The sequence below is a fragment of the Episyrphus balteatus genome, chromosome 1 (assembly GCF_945859705.1).
Source record: "Episyrphus balteatus chromosome 1, idEpiBalt1.1, whole genome shotgun sequence".
NCBI lineage: Eukaryota > Metazoa > Arthropoda > Insecta > Diptera > Syrphidae > Episyrphus > Episyrphus balteatus.
The window spans coordinates 117,179,160-117,204,212 of NC_079134.1; the positions used below are offsets into that span (position 1 = coordinate 117,179,160).

General features: G+C 32.3%; 1 protein-coding gene across 2 annotated transcripts; it reads left to right on the forward strand.

Annotated features, from left to right (window-relative positions):
- The first annotated feature begins 3,382 nt into the window (after positions 1 to 3,382).
- LOC129919003 (inactivation-no-after-potential D protein) lies at positions 3,383 to 24,600 on the forward strand. Of its 2 annotated transcripts, none has more exons than XM_055999804.1 (15): positions 3,383 to 3,490; positions 20,284 to 20,354; positions 20,420 to 20,509; positions 20,581 to 20,703; positions 20,777 to 20,876; positions 20,933 to 21,102; positions 21,587 to 21,677; positions 21,782 to 22,070; positions 22,142 to 22,208; positions 22,273 to 22,425; positions 22,485 to 22,556; positions 22,616 to 22,882; positions 23,842 to 24,003; positions 24,151 to 24,282; positions 24,343 to 24,600. In XM_055999804.1, the coding sequence occupies exons 4-15, from the start codon at positions 20,668 to 20,670 to the stop codon at positions 24,520 to 24,522; spliced, it is 1,719 nt and encodes a 572-aa protein (XP_055855779.1). In that variant the 5' UTR covers positions 3,383 to 3,490; positions 20,284 to 20,354; positions 20,420 to 20,509; positions 20,581 to 20,667; the 3' UTR covers positions 24,523 to 24,600. The 2 variants fall into 2 exon arrangements, with proteins under 2 accessions (XP_055855779.1, XP_055855773.1); XM_055999798.1 differs by lacking the exon at positions 3,383 to 3,490 and adding an exon at positions 12,832 to 13,274.
- Positions 24,601 to 25,053: the final 453 nt, after the last annotated feature.

The window sequence follows — 25,053 nt, forward strand, 5'->3', positions numbered from 1 at the left end:
AAACACGCTGTAATGTGACTAGACATCAGGGTCTGAACACCCCTTTGACAACCTAGTCAGCAGACTTTTAAAATTAAGTTTATCTATAATAATATTTATTTATATTTTATAACTTAGTCATTGTAAAAGGTTGGGTCCCCTCTGTGCCAACAAAATTTTGTATCTATCAATGTATCTTAGGCATAAGTTAATTTTAAGTCAATTGTAAATAATAAGTTCAATAAAAACAAAATTGAATTGAATATTGAATTGACACGCTGCTGTAATGTGGGAGCGTGTGCGCAAATTAGACCAGGGTCGATAATTTTTGAAACCAAAAAAAATCATAGTAGGATGAAACCCATTGGAAAAGGAGGTGAACATGATGAAAATTAAAGGAAAAATAAATTACGGCCGAGCCGAGTTCGGGAAATGGGTGGGTTGAGTTTTTATTGGTAAAAAATGGTATATCTCGATTTCCGGCAAAACTACAAATCCTATAGAAAAAAGTTGTATGGCAAAGTTCTAGGTAATAAAAAAATCTACAACTTTTGTATCAACAATTTTTTCACATAACCTCAAAATTTATGTGAAAAATTCAAAAAACCGAGTTTTTGGTTTTTTATTTTTATCTTTTTCAAAAACAAAAATTTTTTAATTTTTTGAATTTTACTAGAACATGTTCTATAGTATACTAATGTAAAATTTTTTTGACACCATCAGAAAATAGACATTTTAACGAACGAAATGCCCACCGACTTTTTGAAAAAAGCTGATATTTTGACACGTGAATTTTCGATTGAAAATTAGGGTGTTTTTTTGGTATTAAGTCAAAATAAGGTGAACAAATTAATATTTTAAATCAAATAAATTACAGTGTACTTGGAACATAATAAGGTAAGTTTTCACCAAATTTCGTAGACAAATTTTTGTTTTTGAAAAAGATAAAAATAAAAAACCAAAAACTCGGTTTTTTGAATTTTTCACATAAATTTTGAGGTTATGTGAAAAAATTGTTGACACAAAAGTTGTAGATTTTTTTATTACCTAGAACTTTGCCATACAACTTTTTTCTATAGGATTTGTAGTTTTGCCGGAAATCGAGATATACCATTTTTTACCAATAAAAACTCAACCCACCCACTTCCCGAACTCGGCTCGCCCGTAATTTATTTTTCCTTTAATTTTCATCATGTTCCCCTCCTTTTCCAATGGGTTTCATCCTACTATGATTTTTTTGTACTTTTTAATGTTTTTGAAGGCATCGGCACTGGTCTAAATCAGGTTTATGTTGGCGAACTAAGGCTCGATTAGTAAAGTTGTGAGGCGCGCTCGTTGAGGGTTGTCATCAATTCATGACTACTTCCTACTTTGGCCGGGCAACTCCCCAACCTGATCTTGCCGGGAGGAAAAAATCCCTCAACCTGACAGGTCGTTTAATAACCCCAAGGACGAGAGGATAGTAGCTTGTATTCTTGGTGTATCATTTGAATATCATAAATTACCGCGATTGGAAAAATAAATTTACATACATATCTATTTAAAGAGTGGAATACACGGTACAACAAATTACCGTATCGATTCTATCATACATAATTTGGATCGCATGCGATAATTGTATCGTGTGTGTGTACACACTGTGTACATCAGAGTATCCGCTGTACCCATATCCATAGCCGTATTTAAGGGGGGGCTATGGGGTTTAACTTTAACCCCCCCCCCCCTCCCGAATTTTTTTTTTTTTCAGAAAATCAAAAGATATCGTATAAACAAATACAAGTCTAATATGTGCAATACTAAATGGTTTCTTTGTGTATTTTACTAATTTAATTACCTATCTGAAAATCTCCCTAAAAGTCTCTACCAATTTCGTATCGTTAAAGAATCTGTCGATGAAGTTTTTATAAGGAAAAACAACAATTTTGTGGTCCATTACAACGTTTGGTAAGGGATTTAAAAAAAAAAAAGTAGTTTTTACCTCTTTGATCATTTCCTAAAGCACTATGTAAACACCTTAAAATGTTCTTTTAAGATCCCTTTAAATAACACAAGTATTTCTACAAGGTTTTTGGTGTCGAGACTAAACTATACTTTTTCAAAGGGTTGCTGAACTCGAATCCGAAGACAAAAATATTCGATCACATCTCGTTTTTGAAATATTACCGTTAAATCTATTTAAGTCTTTCCGTCATCATCGAATGATGCTGATGGAAAACAAGAGTTAGTATGCGATATATTAAAAGTGGGTTGTACCTTGTGTGCGCTTTCAATTCATCGATGATTCAGTTTTTGAGATTATATAAACTATTTTTTGACGACCAACAATTGTTAACGATATTTTTAACGATATCGGTACAACTCAAATCGTGTATGATGATTGTACCGTGTATTCCATGCTAAAGACTGGTTAGTATATATTTAAAATTGCCATACTGAAATTATAATACTGTTTTGTACTAATTGTAAACAATTCAAAATAAGTGAAAACGAATACCGATGTGGATAAGATTTTTTTTAACAATTTTAAAATGTGTGTGTTCTTATTAAAATGTTTTCATAACAGGCTATTAAAATAGGTAACGAAAACTTAATAAAAAGTTCACTTAATTCCCATAAAAATAGCTAGGTACCTATACCAAAATAGAAAAATATCTATACCTATGAAAATATTCACGCATGCTTTCTTTTATTAAACTTAAGTTATGTAGGTAGGTAGGTATAGCAATTATCGACACAAAAAGATAAAAATGAACATAAAAACATTTAATTTGCAAACCTTCACTTTGTAAACATTTTCGTAAATAGCGTTACACCTCTTAAACGCATTTCTCTTCCGATTGTAGAGATTAATTCATAATATGAAGTAAATAGATGAAAAAAGGACTAACAAACAAAACAAACTGTTCACCGCAAGATAACCCTATTCACACAATAAAACACTACATAAAGTGACGGACCCTTGGATTCAATTTTATTTACACCATGTTTTTTCGCAAATAAAAGGGATGTTTCAAAAGTAGCATATCTCCTGATTGGCTGCATCAGGATTTTAAGGGGTGTGTTTTCTGACGAAAATCAGGGCGGGTTTTCTATTGCATTGTAAATTGAGAGAACTTACTCAGAAAGCAATAGTTGAACATACCAATTTATCCAAGCCCAAGAATTCTGTATTCCAGGACTCTGTCAAAACAATATATCTTCACTACATGTAGCTATTTATGAAGCTGGGACCATCCTTGCTGAGAGTAGGTATTTTCTCCTTCCCGGTAGGTAGTCATTGTTTATTTCCCTAACGTACCTATACTCTCGTAAAACCTTTCTTTTTTCAGTGATAAAATAAAAGTGTTGTGTTCTCATTTGTGTTCTTATTAATTCATTGAATTTATTTGGTGTCAAAACTTATATTTTGAGCAACTATATCAATTGCTCTACTCTTCTTAGTACCTATTGCAATTTATGTCTAATTCTAAAAAAAAAACGAACTTTATATGTTCATAGATTCCGAAGTTAGGTAAGATACTTACCTGATTAAAACATAAATTCCAAATCTAAAAGGATTCAATTAAAAACATAAATTATGACCTTTTAACATAGAGTCATTTAAACAAGGTTGATATAGGTACACAAATAACATATTAAGTTTCTACTTCAATAGTTAAATAAGTGAGAACCTTTTGTGGTATTGGATATAAGAGAAACTTGCAGAAAAAATTGATTCATTTTATCTAACACTTTTTACTTGCTCTACAAAAAAAAATACAGATTTTAATCAAAACCAACATTATGACGATGAAGAAGTGCAAAAAAATATTTTCCGACATGCCGACGGAATTGGTTATTATGATTTAAACCTGTTCGTAGAAGAATATCGCAATTTTACCGTGCGCCATTTTTTTATTATAATTTTTTGTTTAAAAATATATTCAAATATAAAACTTAATTTCCAGCTAAAAAATATTTATACCAATTATGTTTTAAGAAAATTGATTTTTCAAAAAAAAAAGATAAATGATTTTTTTTTAAATCAAAAATTGATATTTTTAGATTTTTTTTTAAATTCACAATTGATATTTTTGGAATTAATATTTATTTAAAGTTACTAAAACGTTTTTGTACAAAAATTTTCGTTGAAATCGCTCAAGGAGTAATAACACTTTGTATTCCCGAAATCGAGTCTCATTTTCAGCAGCGTATACAACAAAGGAGAAGAATTATTTTATTTTGCTATTTGTTTAGTTTGATTAAGTGTATCAATAAGTAATAAAATAGGCTAATGTGAATTTTTTTAATGGTAAAATGGAGGTTTAATTCAAGGTATCGCCTAGTTTGGTTCCACAAACTATTACAGTAAGTGCCTCTCGCTTAAGTGCCTAACCCGCTTAATTGCCTGGCTTTTCAAATACTTATAATTGAATTTACTTGCAAAAAATTCTTTTAAGTACACGTTTGAAACAAGTTTGAACTGTAAGAAAAATTTCGTTTCCTTAACCGCTTTAAAGTTCAAAAATTCTACTAAAGTTAGAAATTAACTAGTTAGCTATTTTAAACTTTCAAAGTAATTTTGTTTTGTGAAGATTATGTTTTTAGTAATCAAACATGTTTTTTTTATTATTAAATAAATATAGAGATACCTGCCTATGACCACTTAAGCGGGTTCTTGTAAGTACCTTACCCGCTTTAGTGCCTATCAAAATGGGACATTTAAGGCGAGGTACTTATCCGGGTTTTACTGTAGTATTATACTGTTGAATTTTCAGCCTCCTTTCTTATATAGAAGGGAGTGCTGATCGAAAAAAATTTTTTTTTTTTTCAGTTAAAAATTGCTTGAAAGTTGTGGTTGTTGTACTTATTCTGAAAAAAATCGAAATAATAAGTTCTTGGGCCACTTCCGAGTAAATTTCGTCAACAGGTTACACAGACTTTTTATTTGCACATTTTGCTTATTATTTATTATTTTTAATTTATTACTCACTTTTTTTTTGAAAAAAAAATATTTTATGTTTTATAAAGACAAGTTAAATAAAATATTTGCTTAAAAAAAAAAAAAATGAAAAAATCAAGATTATCTACAAAACCTAAAAATTGAACTGTTACTAGTACCCTCTTGCGGTGAAGATAGCGAATTGAAATTTCACAACGTTAATGTTTTAGATAAGTGGAACAAATTTAGCGGGTGGCCCGACCGAAAATCGAAAAAAATATTTTTTTGGACCACGCTTATATACATATGTAGTTTGGTTCAGATAGTTTTGTACAGTGGCGACAAAATAAATAGCAAATGTACCCTAAAATTTCTAAAATTAAAGTTTTTCGCACTTTTTTAACTTAAAAGAGCTGTTTTATTAATGAGGAAGTAAGAACACAGATATATTTGATTTAGGGCCAATTTTTCAACAGTCAGTTAAACAGTCAGTTAGTACTTATTCCCCAAATAGAGAGAAAATCAATTTTTCAACAGTCAGGTATAGCTTATTACTAGAATAAAACATTTAATAAAGGAATAAAACTATCTGCTTCTTTCAGAGACGAATACAATTTATTCTTAGGAATAATCTCAACAAAAATATTTTGTCATTTGTCAAAGCTGCTTTGAAGAAAATATTAATAAAATTGATTTTTTTGAGATTATTAATTATAAAGATGGTTTTTTTCACAAATTTAAAGGCCGCAATGCGTTTAAAAAATACAAGGGAACACAAGAAAACAAAAACTATTTTGAATAAAAGTGACGTTTAATTTTGAATATTTTTGAATTTGACATTTTTTTTTGTTATTCTCTAGAATAGAGTTTTTTGATTGAAAAATTGAATTTTGTTATCTGATTGTTTATGAGCCTAATAATTTTATTCGTCGAACAGTTAACTGACTGTTTATTAGAAGATTGAAAAATCGGCTCTTATTAAAAAAGAAATTAAGCACATTGAATTCTTTAACAAAAAATAACAACAAAATCATTAATACAGCTCAAGTTTTTTTAGGACAAAATAAATAGCACACTTATGCCCCAAAGGGGGCATTTCCAAATGCCCCATACGGAAATTTCCCGCGTGGGGCAGTTGAAATGTGACCCGCAGTATAAATTATAGACTGTTAAGGATGGTGGGGCTAGTATTCTTGTTTGGGGATGTTTTTCTTGGCATGGTGTGGGGCCATTTCATCGGATAGAGGGTATTATGGACCACCTTAAGTGCAAGGAAATTGTACGGGACACTATTCTACCTTTTACTGAGAAGAAAATGCCTTTAAAGTGGACATTTCTACAGGATAACGATCCAAAACATAAGACTAAGTATGTGAAGCAATTGCTATCCGTCCAAAAAATCGGTGTTATGGAATTGCCAAGCCAGTCCCCAAATCTGAATCCTATTGAGGACTTGTAGAGTGACGTTGGAAAAGCGATTAACAGGTCTGATACCTCAAATTTGGACAAACTTTGGGGGGAATTTCGACGAGCTTGGTACTCAGTACCTTTTGAACGATTTCGGAGTCTTGTTACGTCTATTAACCGCTGGTTTTATGCTGTGATTAATAATAAGGGTTACCCAACCAAATACTAGTTATTTTCTTTTAACTGTGTTAAAATTTTTGTTAATTTGTTTTTAGGAAGTGTGCTATTTATTTTGTCCTAAAAAACTTGAGGTGTATTAATGATTTTGTTGTTATTTTTTGTTAAAGAATTCAATGTACTTAATTTCTTTTTTAATAAATCAAATATATCTGTGCTCTTACTTCCTCATTAATAAAACAGCTCTTTTGAGTCAAAAAAGTCCGAAAAACTTTCATTTTAGAAATTTTAGGGTACATGTGCTATTTATTTTGTCGCCACTGTATGTATGTATTTATGTTTCAAGTAAGCTTTAATTTTAATTACTCGATGTACTCAATTTTTGTTTGAAAAAAAAAATGGCCTTATTTTCATCAAAAAGTTGGTTATATGTAGGTACATGCACATATATTGTTTTGTGTAATTTTTAATATTTCAATAAAATATTAAAAATATTAATATTAAAAGCTACCAAGGAGTAATGCGCCTTATAGATAGCAGAGTTTAAACAAAAAGTGATATCAGTGGTAGATAGAGCGTTACTATACAACAATTCTTTTATAGAATCACTTCTTGAATTTCCCTTATCAACCTACTATTGATTAAAATTTTTGTTCCTAAGATCTAGTACACAGATCGAGCTTAATTTTAGCGCCTATACAAAAGTCTTTCCAAAATTAAGCCGAGCTCAGATTTTTACTAATTTCAGCCCAGTTGTGCGCAGCTCCAGTTAAAAATTCACATTTTCGTTTCGAACGTTTTATACCTATCTGTCACAATTTAGCACACGGAAAAAAGTGGAGAAAACAATTAGCTCGATCCGCGTACTAGGCTTATATTATATTTTCAATTTTATAAATTTCATTAAGCTGCCGGTGTTGGCAATCTTGAATTTTTCGATGGAATCATAATGTACTTGACAATTTTGAAAAACAATTTGATCCAAAGCGCGGAGAAGTTGGGCGTACGCACTAATTTTCGTTATTATTAAGACAATGATCCGAAGCATTAAAACGGGTCCAGTCCTGGCTTTTATGGAACTGCCCTCAAGGCCATAGAATCCGTTGCGTCCGTTCCGTCAATCCATCCGTTGAAGTTGAAGTTTGGGACAGAAAGGGGTGACCCATAGAATACGTCGTACGACGGATTGCTTTTTGACAGCTCACTTCAAATTCCGAGGTGTGTTCGATATTTTATCGCTGAATGTGCACTAAGGAAGTTCTGATGCAAGAAATTTTTAACAATTATTGTTGTTCTTTTGCAGTTGTAAGTAAAAAGAAAATGGCTTTCAAAGCTTGGTCGAAGTGCCCCTCTAATAATACAGAGCAAAAGTCACGCCTCGAAGTGGAATACAGAAACTGCAAGAAAGAAGCGAAGTAGATATGTGCCCAAATTCAAGCCAAGAATACGGAAGACCTATATCGGGAGCTAGATGAAATTTCTACCCCGACTGCTGGTGCTATTCAAGAGCTACGACAAAACGTGAAAAAGGGCGCAACCATTTTCAAAATAGCCGCTCAAAGAAGAAGAAATGCTCAGGAGATCTGTTCGCCGAAGTTTATTAACAATGCTCAAGGCCAACTACTTGTGGAAAACGACGAAATCCTCCACAGGGCGACAGTACTGTGACGAACTTCTAAATGAACAATTTCCAAGGCTACACTTTCCAATAGCTTCACCTAACTTAAGCGAAGTATCCGATGTCACAGTCGAAGAAGTTAGTAAGGCTGTAAAATACTCCAAAAAGGGAAAAGCTGTTGGGCCAGACGAAATACCCTCAGAGTTTTGGAAAAAGATGGGAGACATCGGGTCTAGATGGCTCATGGTTCTTGTTTCCAAGCTTATACGAGGTGATCGAATGCCTAATCAATGGAGGGAAAGTTATCTTCTTCCAATATACAAAGGGAAGGGTGATACTCGAAGCTGTGATAATTACCGTTCGATTAAGCTGATGTCACACACCATGAAGATCGTTGAGCGAGTCTTGGGTAGCCGACTGCGAAAAATAATAAGGTTATCTGATGACCAGTGCGGGTTTGTTGCGGGCAAATCAACCACAGATGCAATCCAGAGTATCAGAATCATTATGGAAAAACATCGAGATTCCTTGGAGGATTTGCATGTGGTATTGGTTGATTTTGAAAAAGCATTCGATCGACAACCACGAGATCTGATATGGGTGGCCCTCAGACAACGAGGAGTTCCGGAAACCTATGTGCGGATAATTATGGACATGTATGATGGAGCAGTTACTAAAGTAAGATGTGCAGCTGGAGTCACCGAAGAATTCGAAATCACAGTAGGTGTACACCAGGGAAGCGTCTTGAGTCCTCTGCTCTTTATTACCGTTCTTGATTACCTGCTCGAAGGCAAAGTGACGGACCCAAAAGTGCATCAGTTATTCTTTGCTGACGATGGAGCCATCATAAGTGAAGACCCGATATCCCTGCAACGAGCACTTGATGTATGGGTGGATGTTCTAGAAGGTAGTGGGTACCGCATAAGCGCGAAAAAGACAGAATACCTATGCTGCCCATTTTCTGATCCACACAGGCCTATTCCTGACATTTATTTGAATGGTGTAGTGCTTCCCAAGTGTGAAAAGTTTAAATATCTGGGGTCTATGATAAATAACGAAGGTACTTGTGATGACGATATCAATCATCGCGTAAGCGTAGGGTGGATGAAGTGGCGGGAAAATTCTGCTATCTTCTGTGATCGAAAAATGCCCCCTAAGCTGAAAGGAAGGCTCTACACCGCAGTTGTGCGTCCAGCACTCACATACGGTTCACAATGTTGGACAATGTACAAAAAGTATGAGAGTAAGTTAACGGCAGCTGAGATGAAGATGCTTCGTATGACAGCAGGAGTAACAAAGCTTGATAGAATTAGAAGTACGAAGATCCGAGGAAGCCTTCATGTTAAAAACACCATCTCCCAAAAAATTGAACACGACCGACTCAGTTGGTATTGCCATGTTCAAAGGAGAGATCCTGAGAACCCCGTCAAAAAAGCAATATCATACAACGTTCCAACACGAAATAGAAAGAAAGGTAGGCCTAAAAACTCCTGGTACAAGCAAATGCAAAACCACCAGCATTCAGTTGGCCTTAGAAATGGAACAATACAAAACCGGGAGGCTTGCCGCCGATTTCTGAGGTCAACCCGGCGAACCCCACAGGCAGATCACTAGTGTGAAGCAGTTACGTGGGATAGTTATGATCCCCTCGACATCGAGATCATAACAGCGCCGAGAAAAAGGAAGAAGAATTGTTGTTCCTTTTTTTAATAAAATAAAATGTGCGACTAGATTTCATGTAGGTACTTGCTCTTCAGTTAAACACAATTTTTAATAACAGATTATCATTTGTAGATATGACTTTGGCATAGTAAAATTGAACTCTACAGCAGAATTTTAGTATTTAATTGATATAATTTATTAGATATATCATTAAATGTTACTTTTATTACATTTTCTTCACAAATAAACAATTAAAGTTCACAATTCATAAAATCGGAGAAGAAAAGAACACAGTTCTTAGTTCTGAAATTCCCCGGTGTGCACTCTAAAACAGAAAATTGAACAGATCTATTGTTGACAACCAATGTCAAAGCATACGACGCACAGTGTGGCGAATGGTATCAAAAGCTGGCAAAAATAGCTATTTTTAATTTGTACCGAAATTGCCAGACACAAATTTACTTTAATAGAGGGATTAATAGGCTGCACAAAACCGGTTTTTATTCCACGATTTTAGCCTAACGGGGAGAGTAACTACACTTTAAAATGTCACCATTGACGAAATTATTCGTAATTTAACTTTTTTTTAGCTCTCATGGGTGTTTCAAGTTTTAAGTGCTATTTCGTTAAAACAAAAGATAAAAATTTGAAATAAATATGGAATTACAAGCAAAAGGGAAGCTTTTGATTCTCATTTCTCTTTTGAATTATGAGTGTGTAGTTTGTTTGAAATAATTTTTCGAATTCGGTGTCTTTAAGATCATTCGTGTTTTGTGTGCGTCATACAAATTCCTTGAGAAAAAGTTCATAACGGTGTGAAGTGGCGCTTTGTTTTTGGTGTCCCTTTATTGATGAGAGTGTCATCTTTTGTGTGAATTAAAAAAATGTTGCCCATGTTTGCCCCTTTTTGAGTAAACACTATGTGAAGTTATCTAAAAATAACCATTTTTTTGTATATATTTCTCAGATTCCGGCAGTGCTGACAATACTAGTCAACAAGATTTTTGACACAAGGACCTTATTATACTTTACTGAAGGTGTAAGAGATTCTGAACTCGTATCCATAGTCAGAATTATTTTATTAGCCACAACTGAGAGTGTGTACGGTTAGCATGCTGGCAAAAAATTTAAGAAAATAGTGTTGACCAACAAAATGGAGACTCACCTTTAGATATCTAATGCATAAAATAAGATCGGAACGATTTAAATAGTTTTTTGAAGAAGATAAACATATCACGGCGTCAAACTGTGCTGAAATAATAAACCACAATTAGCATAACCTCAAAAACATTCAAAATAACGTTTTTTTCTTTGCATTTTATACCGTTAATATTTCAAAAAACGGGAGCTAAATGCATATTTCTGGATGTGTATTCGAGTTCAGTATTCCTAAATCCTTCAGAAAAGTACATTTTGGTTCTTTGGACAAAAAAAAGTTGAATTTTGTTGACCAGTGTATTTTTTCATTAAGAAGATTTTGTTATGACCCAATTAATGAGTCAGGTCAAAGATCTTTGAGAGATAAAACTATATTTTTTAAGAAAAACCTTATTTAAATAATAAAACCAGTAAATTCAAAGTATTGAAAAATTAAATAACAATTTTCCTTCTCAAACAACTTCAAAGCTAAAGGTAACAGATACCTTCTTAGTTATGTGCATTTTTAATAATTTTTCATAGAATCACAAGAGTTGTCTTAGTTTTGTACTTAATTATAGTATTTTTACCCATAACACACTTAAAAACGAACAAAAATAATTTTTGCCAACTTTTCCTACCATCGGCCACACTGTGCGACGGATGAAAAAGTAGAAAGTTGGGCAACTTCTTCCGTCGATTCCGTCCGTCTCCGTCCGATCCGTCGCTTATGGGTCGCTTCCCATAAGAACGTGTGTATTTTATCGAGCTGTCAGTTGAAAACTTCGACGGAACGGACGCAACGGATTCTATGGGTTGGGCCCTTCATTTAATGCAACCACCAGCACAATCACCTGATATGAACGTCATTGAGAATCTGTGGACTCTGCTAGGAACATAAGGAAGCACCGAATATCCAACAGAAATGACTTAAAAAAAGTTTTTCTGGATGAGTGGAGTAAGATAACCCCAGAGACTACCCAAAACTGGTGGAATTAATGCCAAAAAGGTTGAAAGCAATGATAGATAACAAGGGTTATAATTATCATACAAGTACAATGCTTAGTTTTATATGTATACAACTTGTAACAAACTCTTTAATATATCAAAATTAGAAAAATTGGAGTTACACGGTTTGTGCTTTAAAAGGCTCATATAGAAAGTCTTTATCATAAGTCATGTAATTTAATTAACTTTGCAACAGAAGCTGTAATTACTCAACAAAATAGAATATCTTGGGTGCATACCTATAGAATAAATAGCCTACATAAAAAACGTTGCGTTAGAAAATAATGTCAAGGCTCATCCAAATGGGAGTCCCCCAATAAATGGGTCCTTTGCTTTATATTTATCATGGCTTTATGTCCTGTCCACCTTATATTAATGGTTATAGGAGGAAGTAAAGATAAATAATTTATTATAGCTTTTTAAAGTCTTTAGCCCAAACAAAAATTTGGCATTGGTGGAGGTCCACCTGAACGAAACGCCAAATTTTTGTTTGGACTAAAGGCCGTAAAAACCTACATATATTAAATCAATAATTTATCAAGCCCAATTAAATATAGTTCTTATTTATTCTACTTTACTGATTTCAGTAGTATATAAAATTTTTATTATAAAATCAATCTTCTTCGTTTTTGATAAATTATTATTAATAATAATCAAATTCATGAACTTACTAATTTGTTTTAGTATTTAATATTTTGATTAAAGTTTAATATGTGAAGAAATCCTATTCGAAAGGTCCGTTTTGAACAAAAATGTAACAACGTGATAAAGTGCTCTGAAGGCATCGACTTTATAAATTTAGTTTCTTAAATCTTTCGTTTTCAATGCAAACTCTAGATATTGATTTTTAAGCATTTCTATGGCTTTCTTGCTTCTTCATAATGAACTCATTGATTTTCACTTTCACGTCAGTGGTAGTTTTTATTTGGAGGGGAAAGTAATAATAGAAAATTATCCATGTAACGCGAAAAATTAAATAAAAAACAAAATAAACATCAATCCAGGTTTACTATCGGTATTTTAAACATCAATATCTTCCTGAGCAAGACACAAATATTATTCTGATTGAGCAATAATTATTTTTATAAAAAGTATTGCTAGCCAAAAATCAATATTATACCTTAGTGTTGTTTGCACTTGGACGGGAAATGTAAACCTTAAGCTATAAGTCCAATTAGTTTCGAAATAGTACTTGGCGCGTACGTTTGTAAAACGAAACGAGTTGTTTGTTGTGAGTTTTTTTTTATTTTGAAACGAAAAAAAAAAAATTACTTACTGACTGATTACGAATAATGTTCTCTTGAGTAAATAAAAAAGGAAAAGTTAGTGAAGAAAATATGGTTCAACAACCTTTTGACAGTAATGGTGAGTTCCTAAAGTATTACAATGGAATTTAAGGAAGTCTTTTAATAATTCGATGAATTTGATTTGATGCACTTCCTTCGGTAAAGACGTTCTAGTTTAGGAGTACCAAATCCAAAAAGTTCAACAATGTCCATTACCTAAAAAACAAAATTTATAAGAAAAAACAAATAAAACGACTATAGTAAAAATGTTTTTTATATATTTTTTTTGTAAAATTGACCGAAAGAATTCTTTTAATAAAAATTTTAAAATTATTTGTGCTAAAATGTTTACGTAATATGAATCAAAAAGCGATTTGATTCCCGAAGTACATATCTTAACATTTTAAGGTTTTTTTTATCTAATTAGTTTAAGCTCACGGACGTGACAATTGATTAGCTGAATTTAAGCAAGGACATTGAATAGGAAAACAAGAATGTAGCAAAGAACAGATGGTGATTAGTTAACAGAATTGCAGTTGCAGTAGATAATTATAGAAAACGTAGAAACATGAAAATGAATAGCTTTTTTGGTTTTTTTTTCATTTCATCAGTAGGGATCAGATTTCCATGCAAATGCATATATTTTTAGGGACACTTGAAAGCAAGTCAACGAGTTATGTATGTACCTATACGAATCAGGAAATTTCCTTTAAAATGGCATTCAACAGTTAGTGCATATTTTTAAAATAAATGTTTTTGGTGCATACTTTCCAAAAAATTGGATTAAATTCTATGCTATTATCCTTTTTGACCCATGAGAAAAAAAATCAGGATTTTCTAAATCAATACATCTTTCAATAAAAATTGTCCACATTTAACCTTAAACTTGTTCACTGGTGACCAATGTGCCCCTTTTGCTCTATATGAACCAATCGCGTTCTTTTTCTGGCCTTTTCAAGAGCTGCACATTTATATGCTGAAAATTGGGTAATTTTCGATGAAGATTACAAATTTGCAACACAACTTGGTATAAATAACGCAAACAATCTTATCAAATGGTCCATCAGTCAAGTCCATGTCTTCTGAATCTATTAAAAAATTATCAAACACATTTAAATAAAACACAAAATTAGCTAGATTGCGTTTGACGTCGAATATTCTGGTGACATCTCATCAACAGCTTTTCCAACTGTATTTGGGAGGCTGAGTTTATGGTTAATATGTTGAATTGGTACATTCTTTGATAGTTTTGATTTTCTTTTTGCTCTTCTAAATGAAAAAATCATCAAGTCTTCAAACGATCAGATAAGTTAAAAAAAATCTCTGACCTTTTTAAATTTATTGTGGTTTAGATAAAATATTTGAAAATCTAAAACGCCAAGCGTATTATATTGCAATTAGGGTTGCCAACTTTTTTAAGAAGGAATGGAGTATATTTGATTTCAGAGACGAAAAAAAAAGAGTACATTTGAAAAAAGAAGAGTACCTACTATTTATTTTAAGTCTTGAAAATGTATTTTTTGGTGCTTCTTGCAGTATACAACAATATTTTTGTTATTGTTAAAATAAACGTTCAAATTCAAAACTCATATAAATTAAGCTCATTTTTGATCAATTTCAATGCAGCCGTATTCCTCTCATGTCTCATCTCACTACTTCAGAACAGATAGTATATAGCTCACAATTTTTGCAGTTACCAATATAATTCATCGAAATAAAAAGAAATAAGAAGCTTAACTCAAACATAAATAACTTGAATTTTTACAAGAAAAAAATTTAATGTTTTGAGGTCTTAAACAAAACAAAAGTTAAATAGACAACAAAATTTTAATTAAAAAAAAAATTAAACTAATATTTCTTTAAAAGTAAAAAAATCTTTTTTAAACATTTTTCTTTAATTAATATTTAAAACCTTTTTTTGTAAAAAATCAAGGTGTTAATATTCTATACATTTTTTTTATTTCGATGAGTTATATTGATAGTAGCAAAAGTTACACCAGTTCAAACACTGCAAGATCAAGAAAAATAGCATCAGTTGCAATTCATTTTTTTCTATAAAAAAAAAACAAAGTTTAAGTTTTTGAAAAAAGCTTACTCCTTCCTTTGATTCAATTTCATTCAAAAATAGAATTAAAACAAAAAACTAAAATTTAAGTCTGACTCAGAAACAAACGAAACAAGTAAAACAACGACCAAAATTATAATGTTTTGTACTCTCTAAATTACAATTGTTCAAATTTAGAAATTATAAAGTCGAGTATTTTAAGCCTCGTGTTTTCTTTTTCATTCAATTATCTTTAGAAATATGAAAGTTATCCACCAATTTGTAAACGTAAAGGTGTTAATGAGGTGCTACCTCGCACCTCTAGTGCATTTATAAGCTAATACCACCCCCAAATTGTATTTCACATTCGATAGAGAATTACCTTTTGGTCGCCTTCTTGCATTTTAGTTATTAAATATCTCGTCTTTCGTGCATCCTATGTTTAAATATGTAGTACAAAAAACGTAGACAATTAAATATTCCGTCATTTATGCTAAAAATACTTTTTCGATTTTCTCAATATTAAAAAAGTCGTACAGTAAAACCCGGATAAGTACCTCACCTTAAATGCCCCATTTTGATTCTTTTTTCTTTAAATTTTTTCAACCTAATCATGAATTTTAAATGCTTAATGAGTATTACAATTAAGACGTGCATTTTATTATTTTTTCAATTGCTACGGCATATTCAGTGCTCTCTAAATTAAGGAAATATTAGGCGTGTTTTGGCAAAGCTATCCTCAGTACGATTTCCCAAATATTACCCAGAGAAAGGAAAACCTTTACACTTCGTCAAAATTCTATCTGCAGCTTGGTTTAGCTTCTATTCTTATCGGCAGCTGCGTGTTGTTTTTGTAATGCCTGTAACCCCAACTGCGGATACGGATAGCAAGCAATACAATACAAGCTTTTATAAATAAATATGACCGAGTGTGCAGTTGACTTTTTTTGTGGTAGCAATGTAAATAAGCAAAATAAAATTTTGTTATGAACATCAATTTACAAGATACAAAAACCTTTTCTATTTGTGTACACGCTTAAGAAACACGCTTATAAGAAAACCTCGCTTAAAAGAAACTCGAACCAAAGCACCGTGTACTTTCTACTTTCCCATATATTTTAATGTTGAATTATGTGTTTATAAGAAACACGTTTATAAGAAAAATACTGACACCCCGCCTCCACAGGAGATATTTTTCTCTAACTCAATGTCTAACATCTACAACATAACAATTTTTTTTTTCTTGGCTGGGCAAATTTTGTTCGGACAATTCATTTCATATGCTTCGTTCGCCAGAGATGATGTATGATTTTTTGCGGACAAAATTTATTTTATATGGTCAATTTTGTATGAATACTTTTTTTTTTTTATTTTTTTTTTCAATTTATACATGTACCCATTGCTTGGTCTGTTTTTTATTTGCGTTCCAAAAAATAAACAATTTATTTTTATAAAAATCAATTATAATACCTGTTAAATAAATTCAAAATAAATAAATAAATTCAAAAAGTATATACCATTTCATTAAATCTAATTCATTTCAACATAAAACATGCAAAAATTCGCAAAACAAACAAATATATTTTGTCGTCCGCTACTACGGAGACAACCTTGCTCATGAGAGAACAAAAAATATTGAAAAAACTACCCTTCAAAAAGAAAAAAAAAAACACATCTGTCAAATTCGATGTTAGACATTCGTGTTCAGACAAAATCGAAGACACGGTTGTCTAACATTGAATCATAACAAGAGATGGCGAGCCTCCACAAGACATTTCTTGTTAAGACACGTCAACATGACAAAAATTATCTCCTGTGGAGTCGGCCTGTGATAAAAGAAACATTTTTCAAACCACGAACTTTCTTGTTCACACGTGAAGTGGATATAAGACACTTTCAAAAACACCACGAAACTAAAAAAAAATGAAGATCCTTAAGAAAAATTCAAAGCAACCTGTGCAAATGTCATATGAGTTTGACATTTGAATAGATTTCAGTTCAGTGTTCAATTTGTTATTTGTTATGTTTGTGTTCTTTTTGTCTCTGCTGTGTTTCCCTTTTCTAAAAATGTTGCGAAATAAATATTTATAAGGAACTTGTTTCTCATATCCGTTCTAAGGCCGTGTGTGAATTGCGTTAAATAAATAGTTAACCCCGTGTAAAATTTGTGACGCTATTGAGGTGTATAAGAAAATTTGAGCTGTATGGCTTATTGTTTAAAATTTTTCTCTGCCTCTTTTCTGCTATGATACCTACTCCTTTATAATAATAAAAAAAAAAACCATCTGTAAAAAAAATTTAACCTAAATTAAACCAGGTCCCAGAGCCCATTCAATTTTTAACAGGTGAACATTTTTTATACACCTCAATAGTGTCAACAATTTTACACGGGGTTAACAACTATTTAATGCAATTCACACACGGCCTAAGAATATAAGAAACACTCGGTTATAAAAAACAAATAGGTATTGTGCAATTTTTGAGTTATGTACTGACGCCCTTCACAATGTTTTCGATTTCTGTTTAATAGTAGTTATTAGATTCGTTACAGTTTAAATTGTAGTACTTGCATTTAAGAATTAACATGGTTTAAGAGTTTTTAGTTTATATACAGGACAAATAACTAAACCCGAAAAACTTGAATGTGCCAAGTTTCTAAAAAAACAGGCTATTAAAATACGGGACAGTTTCAGGAATGGATGGTCAGCTCTTGAATGCATTTAATGTAGGTGTAGGTGGTATTTTTTGGATTGAACTTTTTATTTATTTTTTCCGTTCTTATACTTGTTTGGTTATAGTAAAAAGCATATATGTACATATAACAATCCTTTCTAGTTTGCGCATTGTTTCTACTGTAATATCGCTGTGGCTTGAGGACAAATTCAAAACAGCTTGTGTAAGCTCTGGCATCGAGTTCGAGGTATTACATTGTCAAATCCGGTTAACACGTGAAGCATTGGGAGTGATTTGCACCTTTCAGGTCCAAGGAAATGGGCACATTCATGGGTTGGCAGATAACGCAATATTTTTCCACTTCCAATAGCCAATCAAATTTTGACCTCGTTACTATAACTGAGTGGAGGATAATATATACAATATACATCAACAGTTCGAATACGGATTTTGGGCTATGTCCACATTGAACTCCATGTGCAACATGCAATAAAATAAAAGTGATTGCATGGCGAAATCATATGCTCCAAAACGGAGGGTTTGATTTACTCAAGACCTTATCCTTTTCCCTTACGATCAGTGTCATTCCTTTATCATCATATTCTTGAAGAACAACTCTACTCCAAAAGCTGAATAGTTCCGTTTTATTGGCATTGAATCGCAGAAAGTCCTTCCGTTCCAGTTCTTCTGTTTTTTGGAATGACACGCAGTTTCAATCCCGTTCCTCTTTAATCTCTTACAGTGCACTTAAGAGAACTTGGTTTGTTCGTATCCTAAATTGTATCTTAATTTCTTAACCGTGATGAGTTATTGCTGTTGCTGTCAAGCTGCGGACCATGAAATATTCTCCAGGAAAACTTGATTGGATTCATTAATCTTGCTTGCATTTTTCAACCACTCGTTTTCTTGTTTCAGATGGTCATGGTCCTGAAAGATAGTCCTTGAGTAATGTGTTGTTTTACGGAAGAAGTATTTTCTTGTTCGCGTTTTTGTTTCACGCTGTTGAAAATAATGAGCTGAGAGAAATACTTGATGAGGATTCGGCATTTTGATCATTAGGTATATTGGGATTGGTAATACGCAACATCCAAATCCCAAGACCATATTGATTAGAGCTAACAAGAGACTAGACACAAAGTTGTTTAAACGATCCATTTAAAGGATTTAAATTTGAAACAACATGTCTCGACTTCCCTTGTTGAAATATCGTATTTGTTTTCTTGAGTCTAGCGTTGTGAACTTTATAATCTTTGTTTGCTCCAAAACTTCACAATCTCTACTCATTTAATTCTGTTAAATAGTTAAAATACCGTGCCACAGCCTGATTGCTCCAGTGTCTCCTCGATATACATAATTAATTTAGCAGAAACAAAACATGTTACTGTATTGTCTCCGCCTGTTTCACTCAGTTCAGCATTTTTAATCTTTGGTTAAATAAGCCTACTAAGAACTTGTTATGTTATTTCGCTCCAAAGCCAATCCATGCTCCGAAATTTGTTGTTTAAAATTTAGAACCACCCTTGGAACCCTGCATTTTCAAAGCTATATTTATCTCTGCTGTCTGACCAGGACCACTGATGATGAAAGCTATTTGTTTTCCAAGGAATTTTTTTTTTCCTAAAATAACTCCCAAGTTCCCAACCTTGGGAGTTGTTAGGTATAGCAATACAGGCATGTGCATTTCTTCTGAATTTTCTTCATGTTCGCAATCACTTGCCAAGATTTCATCGTCTTTTTCAGAATTCGCTTCTAGGTACTAGGTCATCTTAGACGACTTCGTTTTCTTTATCCGTATCATCACCGACACGTCTTATAGGAGTTGCCTTATCTCGTCCTCATCGTAGCTGGTACTTTGTGCAAATAATGGAATACGTTTGGCGTTCTGCGCTTGAGAACCCTTTTGTAATGTAATTCTTAACTTGTTAGAGTTCCAAAAACTAAAAATATTATATATACATATGAATAATGTATATCATATTTTATACATCATACTGGTTTGCCTACAAGCTCGGATTGACGCTTTTGGCTAAGTAATTTAGGTATGCATTATTTTCGGATTTCTGTACAACATAATCCCATTACTCCGAAACAAAGCTTATATTATAAAATCTATTTTTTGATTTCTCTCGAAATTACACCCATTCACCTTGGATATTTTGAATAGACTCTTTTAATTCTTGGTTATGATACCAACTGCAACGCTTTCATAGAATCTAACAAGTCTTGGATTTTACTTACAGGGTGTTTCAAACTCTCCCATTTCCCTCGGTAAAGTACACTTCACTTATTCAATAATGTTAAATAGAACTTACCCCTAAAATATGTACTCATTTTAATCTGTTATTAAAAAACTCTCATTTTATTTTTACAGCAAAAACGCACGTCGTAGTTTTAGACAAAACAGGAAAGCGATCTTTTGGAATATGTATTGTAAGAGGAGAGGTATTTAAATCTTGTATTTAACATAAATTTGTGAATCTTAATTTAATTTCTTCGTGTAAAAATAGGTAAAAGACTCGCCGAATTCCAAAACTTCTGGCATATTCATAAAAGGAATTGTACCACAAAGTCCAGCCCATACATGTGGACAATTGAAGGTAATTCAAATGAGTAATCTCATAGGTTTTAGATTAAGAACAAGTTATAATTAAAAAATTTGTATTTAAAGGTCGGTGATAGAATACTAACTCTTAATGAACAAGATGTTCGAAATGCAACTGAACAAAATGTCATTGATCTTATAAAAGATGCTGGTATGAAAATTAATCTAGAAGTCCAAACGTTTGACCATGTGAGTACCAACTGAGTTTTTATTGAATTCACAGAGTTTAAATTATAAGCAAACAAAAATTGAATGATTACAGAAACAAGATGACGTTTCAAAAGTACAGCTTAAGCCGGTTAAACAGAAATCGATTGAAAATGGGACAGTGGAGAAAAAGGAAAGTTCGCAACCCAGTATAGGTATTTCCAATATTAATATAACCTTAAGTTTAATTATATCAACATTTTTGATTTAGTCCATAAAAATACAATCAATAAAGCACCATCAAACAAGCCTCTTATGCCAAAGGATTTAATCAAATCATCAACAACAGCGACGACAAAGAGTTCTGCTATAATGGATGATGACGAAGAAGAAGATACGAGGGATATGACAGGACGTATATATACTGAAGCTGGATATGAGGTAAAACATCAAATAATAAAATTAATTCTTAAGAAAAGCTTAACCCCCAGTTTAACAGTTGTAGTTTAAACTCCAATTTTGGTCTAAAATTCAATTCAATAATATGTTTCACAGTTTTGCTTTAACTTTGAATAGTGTTCAATTTGGTGTTTAAGTTAGACGATATTTTTCGGTTGTTTTATCTTCAGTTCAGCTTTGAGACACACTTTCAACGTTGTTGATGTAATGCTTCTTTGCCTCAGAGAGATAAAGGGAGACAAGGAAAGATAAAACTTGTTCAAAGTCCCACAAAAGTTACTTATTGGACGAAAAACAACCAACAATCTAAACGAAGTTCAACTGAACCGAAGATCAAACTGTGAAACCGGACGAGTTAAATCAAAAATTTTAAATTAGTTTAATGTTCAGTAGAGCTTATGTTTAAACCTTCACTATTAAACTGGCAGTTAGTAGTGTGACATGTTTTTAACGCCTGTTCTAATAGATTGACAGAGCTTCAGCAGGAAATTGTAAGCTAAATAAACTCGAAGCAGAAAAAGATAAGGAAACACCTGATGATTTCGGCTACACTATGGGTAAGATCAGAATCGACATTCTCGATTGGTGATCCGGAGCAATATATTTTTAATAATTAAATTTAAACCAAGTTTATAAATTATTCATACTTTTATTCCAATAGCTAAAATCAAGAAGAGATATTCGAACTTAAAAGATCTAAAAAAAATTGAAATCACTAGGCCACCAAATACAGATCTGGGCTTAGCTTTGGCAGGTCATAGAGATCGTCAGAAAATGGCTTGTTTCGTTGCTGGTCTACATCCTCAAGGTCTCATGGCTAAATGTGACATAAAACCTGGTGATGAAATATTAGAAGTAAACGGAATTGTGTTACAAAATCGGTGTCATTTAAACGCATCGGTTATATTCAAAAATATTTTCACAGAAAAACTAGTTTTTGTATTGCATAGGTAATGAAAGAGAAAATATATTTAATAATAACAATTTATAAACCACATTTACAAAATACATACATTTTTAGGAGGAAAGCTAATGACGAAGGAATTTCAGTGAAACCGTTTACTAGATTTCCTCCAATAGTCGACGAGGTATTAATCTGCTAAAATACGCTCTCATAGATCAAATAAAAGCAATAAATAGTTTTGTTTTTAGACAGAGTACTTATTCACGGCATATAAAAATGTAAGATCTCTCAAAATTCAGAAGGTTGGATGCTTGGGGCTGATGATAATTGAGGGAAAGCACGTTGAAGTTGGAAAAGGTATTTTCATATCTGATCTTAAAGAAGGCTCGAATGCTGTGGAGGTATTATATCATTGAAGCTAATGAATTTCCTTTTTATAAACTAATTTAATTACTTCTAGGCCGGACTTAAAGTGGGTGATCTTGTATTGGCTGTCAATAAAGATGTTCTAGTTGAATCAACTTATGAAGAAGTAATTATAAAATCTATGTATATATTTTGTATTCCTTTTCACATTTTCATTTTGCTAAGGCTGCTGCAATTCTGAAACGTGTTGAAGGTATCGTCACAATGGTGATTTGCAGTTTAAAGAGTGAAGAACAAGTAAAAGCAGAAATGGCTAAGGAAGAGGAGAAAAAGAAAGAGGCAGAAAAGAAAGAAGAGAAGAAAGAGCCAGAAAAACCTGTTGATCCTTCTGTGGCTGAAATAACAACAAATAAGAAGATTTTAATTGAAGTTAATGCTCAGAAGAAACCGTTAGGTGTTATAGTAACCGGCGGCAGAAATAATCATGTTAAAGTAAGCTTCTTTGCAACAATATACCTACCATATTTTCAATCATTTAAATTTCTAATCAAATAAGATTTTCTGTTCTTGCCTTACTTGATATTTTGTTCACATTTCTGATGAGAAAATATACCTATAGCTAAGAATAATTTTTTAAAAGAAGACAGAAAAAGGATAGATAAATATTATTGTAGCCTTGCCAAAAAAGAGCTACGAGAGAAATGAAAATAATTAAGGTTGTTCTCGCTGCACTTGTTTCTTGTGTATATGTACATATGTGTGAGTGTAGAATATAAAATTTTGTATAGTAGAAACGAAATATTGAAAAAAGGCAAAATAATAATACATATTGATTGAACACCCGGCAAAGGTCGAACAGAACAAGTTACATATTTTGTTTATTATGGATAATCCTTACAATAATGGTATCAGACTCAAGCGTATTTTTAAGGATTTTTGAAAGGATAAGACTGGAGAGGAATTTTAGACAAACTCCATTTGCATGGAATTTCTTCTGGGAACTGTAGAGGCCAAAGTTATGATAGTGTTTCAAATATGAAAGGAAAGCATTTTTAATACCTTGCTGTTTAAATTGTCTAAATTTGGTTGCCAATGATTCGGGGTGGTGTTAATTAAATTCCATGTCTATATACATTTTTTTTCTAGTTTAAGTTAGGATATATGTACATTATATAAAAAGACATAGAGTACGCCAATACTTACTTTGACACCTGTCTCAAAAACAAGGTAGGGAAGCAGGCTAGATGCATTAAAATAAACATTAAAAAGAAAACTTAGGAGAAATTGTGAAGGACTAATTGAAATATCCGAGTGCGGAAATCCTGAAACAAAAATGAATGGCGCATTAGAAATTTTCACTTAAACTACTAACTTGTTTCTATTTAATTCGTTTTAATTCATATTTCCAATAAGGAATTACTTAAAAAACAATATTTTTCTTCCTCATTTAGACTGGATGCAACATAACACATATTTATCCTGAAGGTGTGTTTGCACAAGACAAACGACTCCAGTTATTCGATCAAATAATTGCCGTGAATGGAACCCTAGTTAACTGTGAAGAATTGACAACGTTGAAAGTTCATCAACTATTCCATCTCGCTTATGAGAAGGTAATATTAACGAAAAAAATATATTTGATTTATATATCGAAGCACTGAACCGTCAAGTTGGTACCAAAGAACACTTTGGGCCAGTTGTACAAACGTAGTTAAGCCTTGATTCATGTTTTTAACTTATCGATTGTATTTGTATTTAAGGTAAACCTTTTGGTATGGAGAAATGATCCTCCCGAGACAGAGAACTTTACAATTGAGTTTGCCAAAAAACCTGGAAAGGAACTGGGCTTATCACTTGCACCAAATGAAAAAGGTGCCACAATTGTTGATATCGTAAGTTATTTAAGCTTAAAACTCTAAGGCCACTGTATAAGTAAAAAATTATTTTTGTAGACTTCAGCTGGATATGCAGACATTGATAATAAACTTCAGCGAGGTGATATAATAACTAAATTTAATGCAGATTCTTTGGAGAATGCTTCATTTGCTGAATGTTATGCATTGTTCAAGGGTGCAACTGGTAAAATAAGCATGGAAGTTGTGAGGCCAAAGCCAACCAAAAGAGAAAAGTAAATGGATAACATTGTGCACGTACTCTGTTATAATTTTTAATGAAATAAAGATATGAAATTTATTTTAAAAATTGTGAAACTGTGGTGTTTGATGGAAACGTCTTTCTGCTTTCTCTTGCTTGATAGAGACTTCGGAACGGGGCAAATGTGAACATAAATGATTCTACTATGGATTACATCCAGTCTGCTTTGTTTTGATCGATGTTTCCATTTACCCCATAATTGAGAATAATTTCACTTAAAAGGCTTATCAAGAGTGTTTTGAGTTGAAAAACTGTTAAAAAGAACTAGTAAGATAAATATTTATACATTTATAAAAGTATAACTTGTTTATTTGAGGTCAATTGCGTTTTGTTTTACATAGATTACCCTTGGGACTTTTCTCTTACACTAACGCTTTTGTGAAATTCGTAGTGGACTCTGGTTCCCATCATAACCAAAGTTGGATTTGGGAGAATCCCAATAATTTCTTTAAAGGAATTGTCTTTTTTTTCAGAAAGAACCAATTCAAAGCTCTTTCGGGTGGTATCCA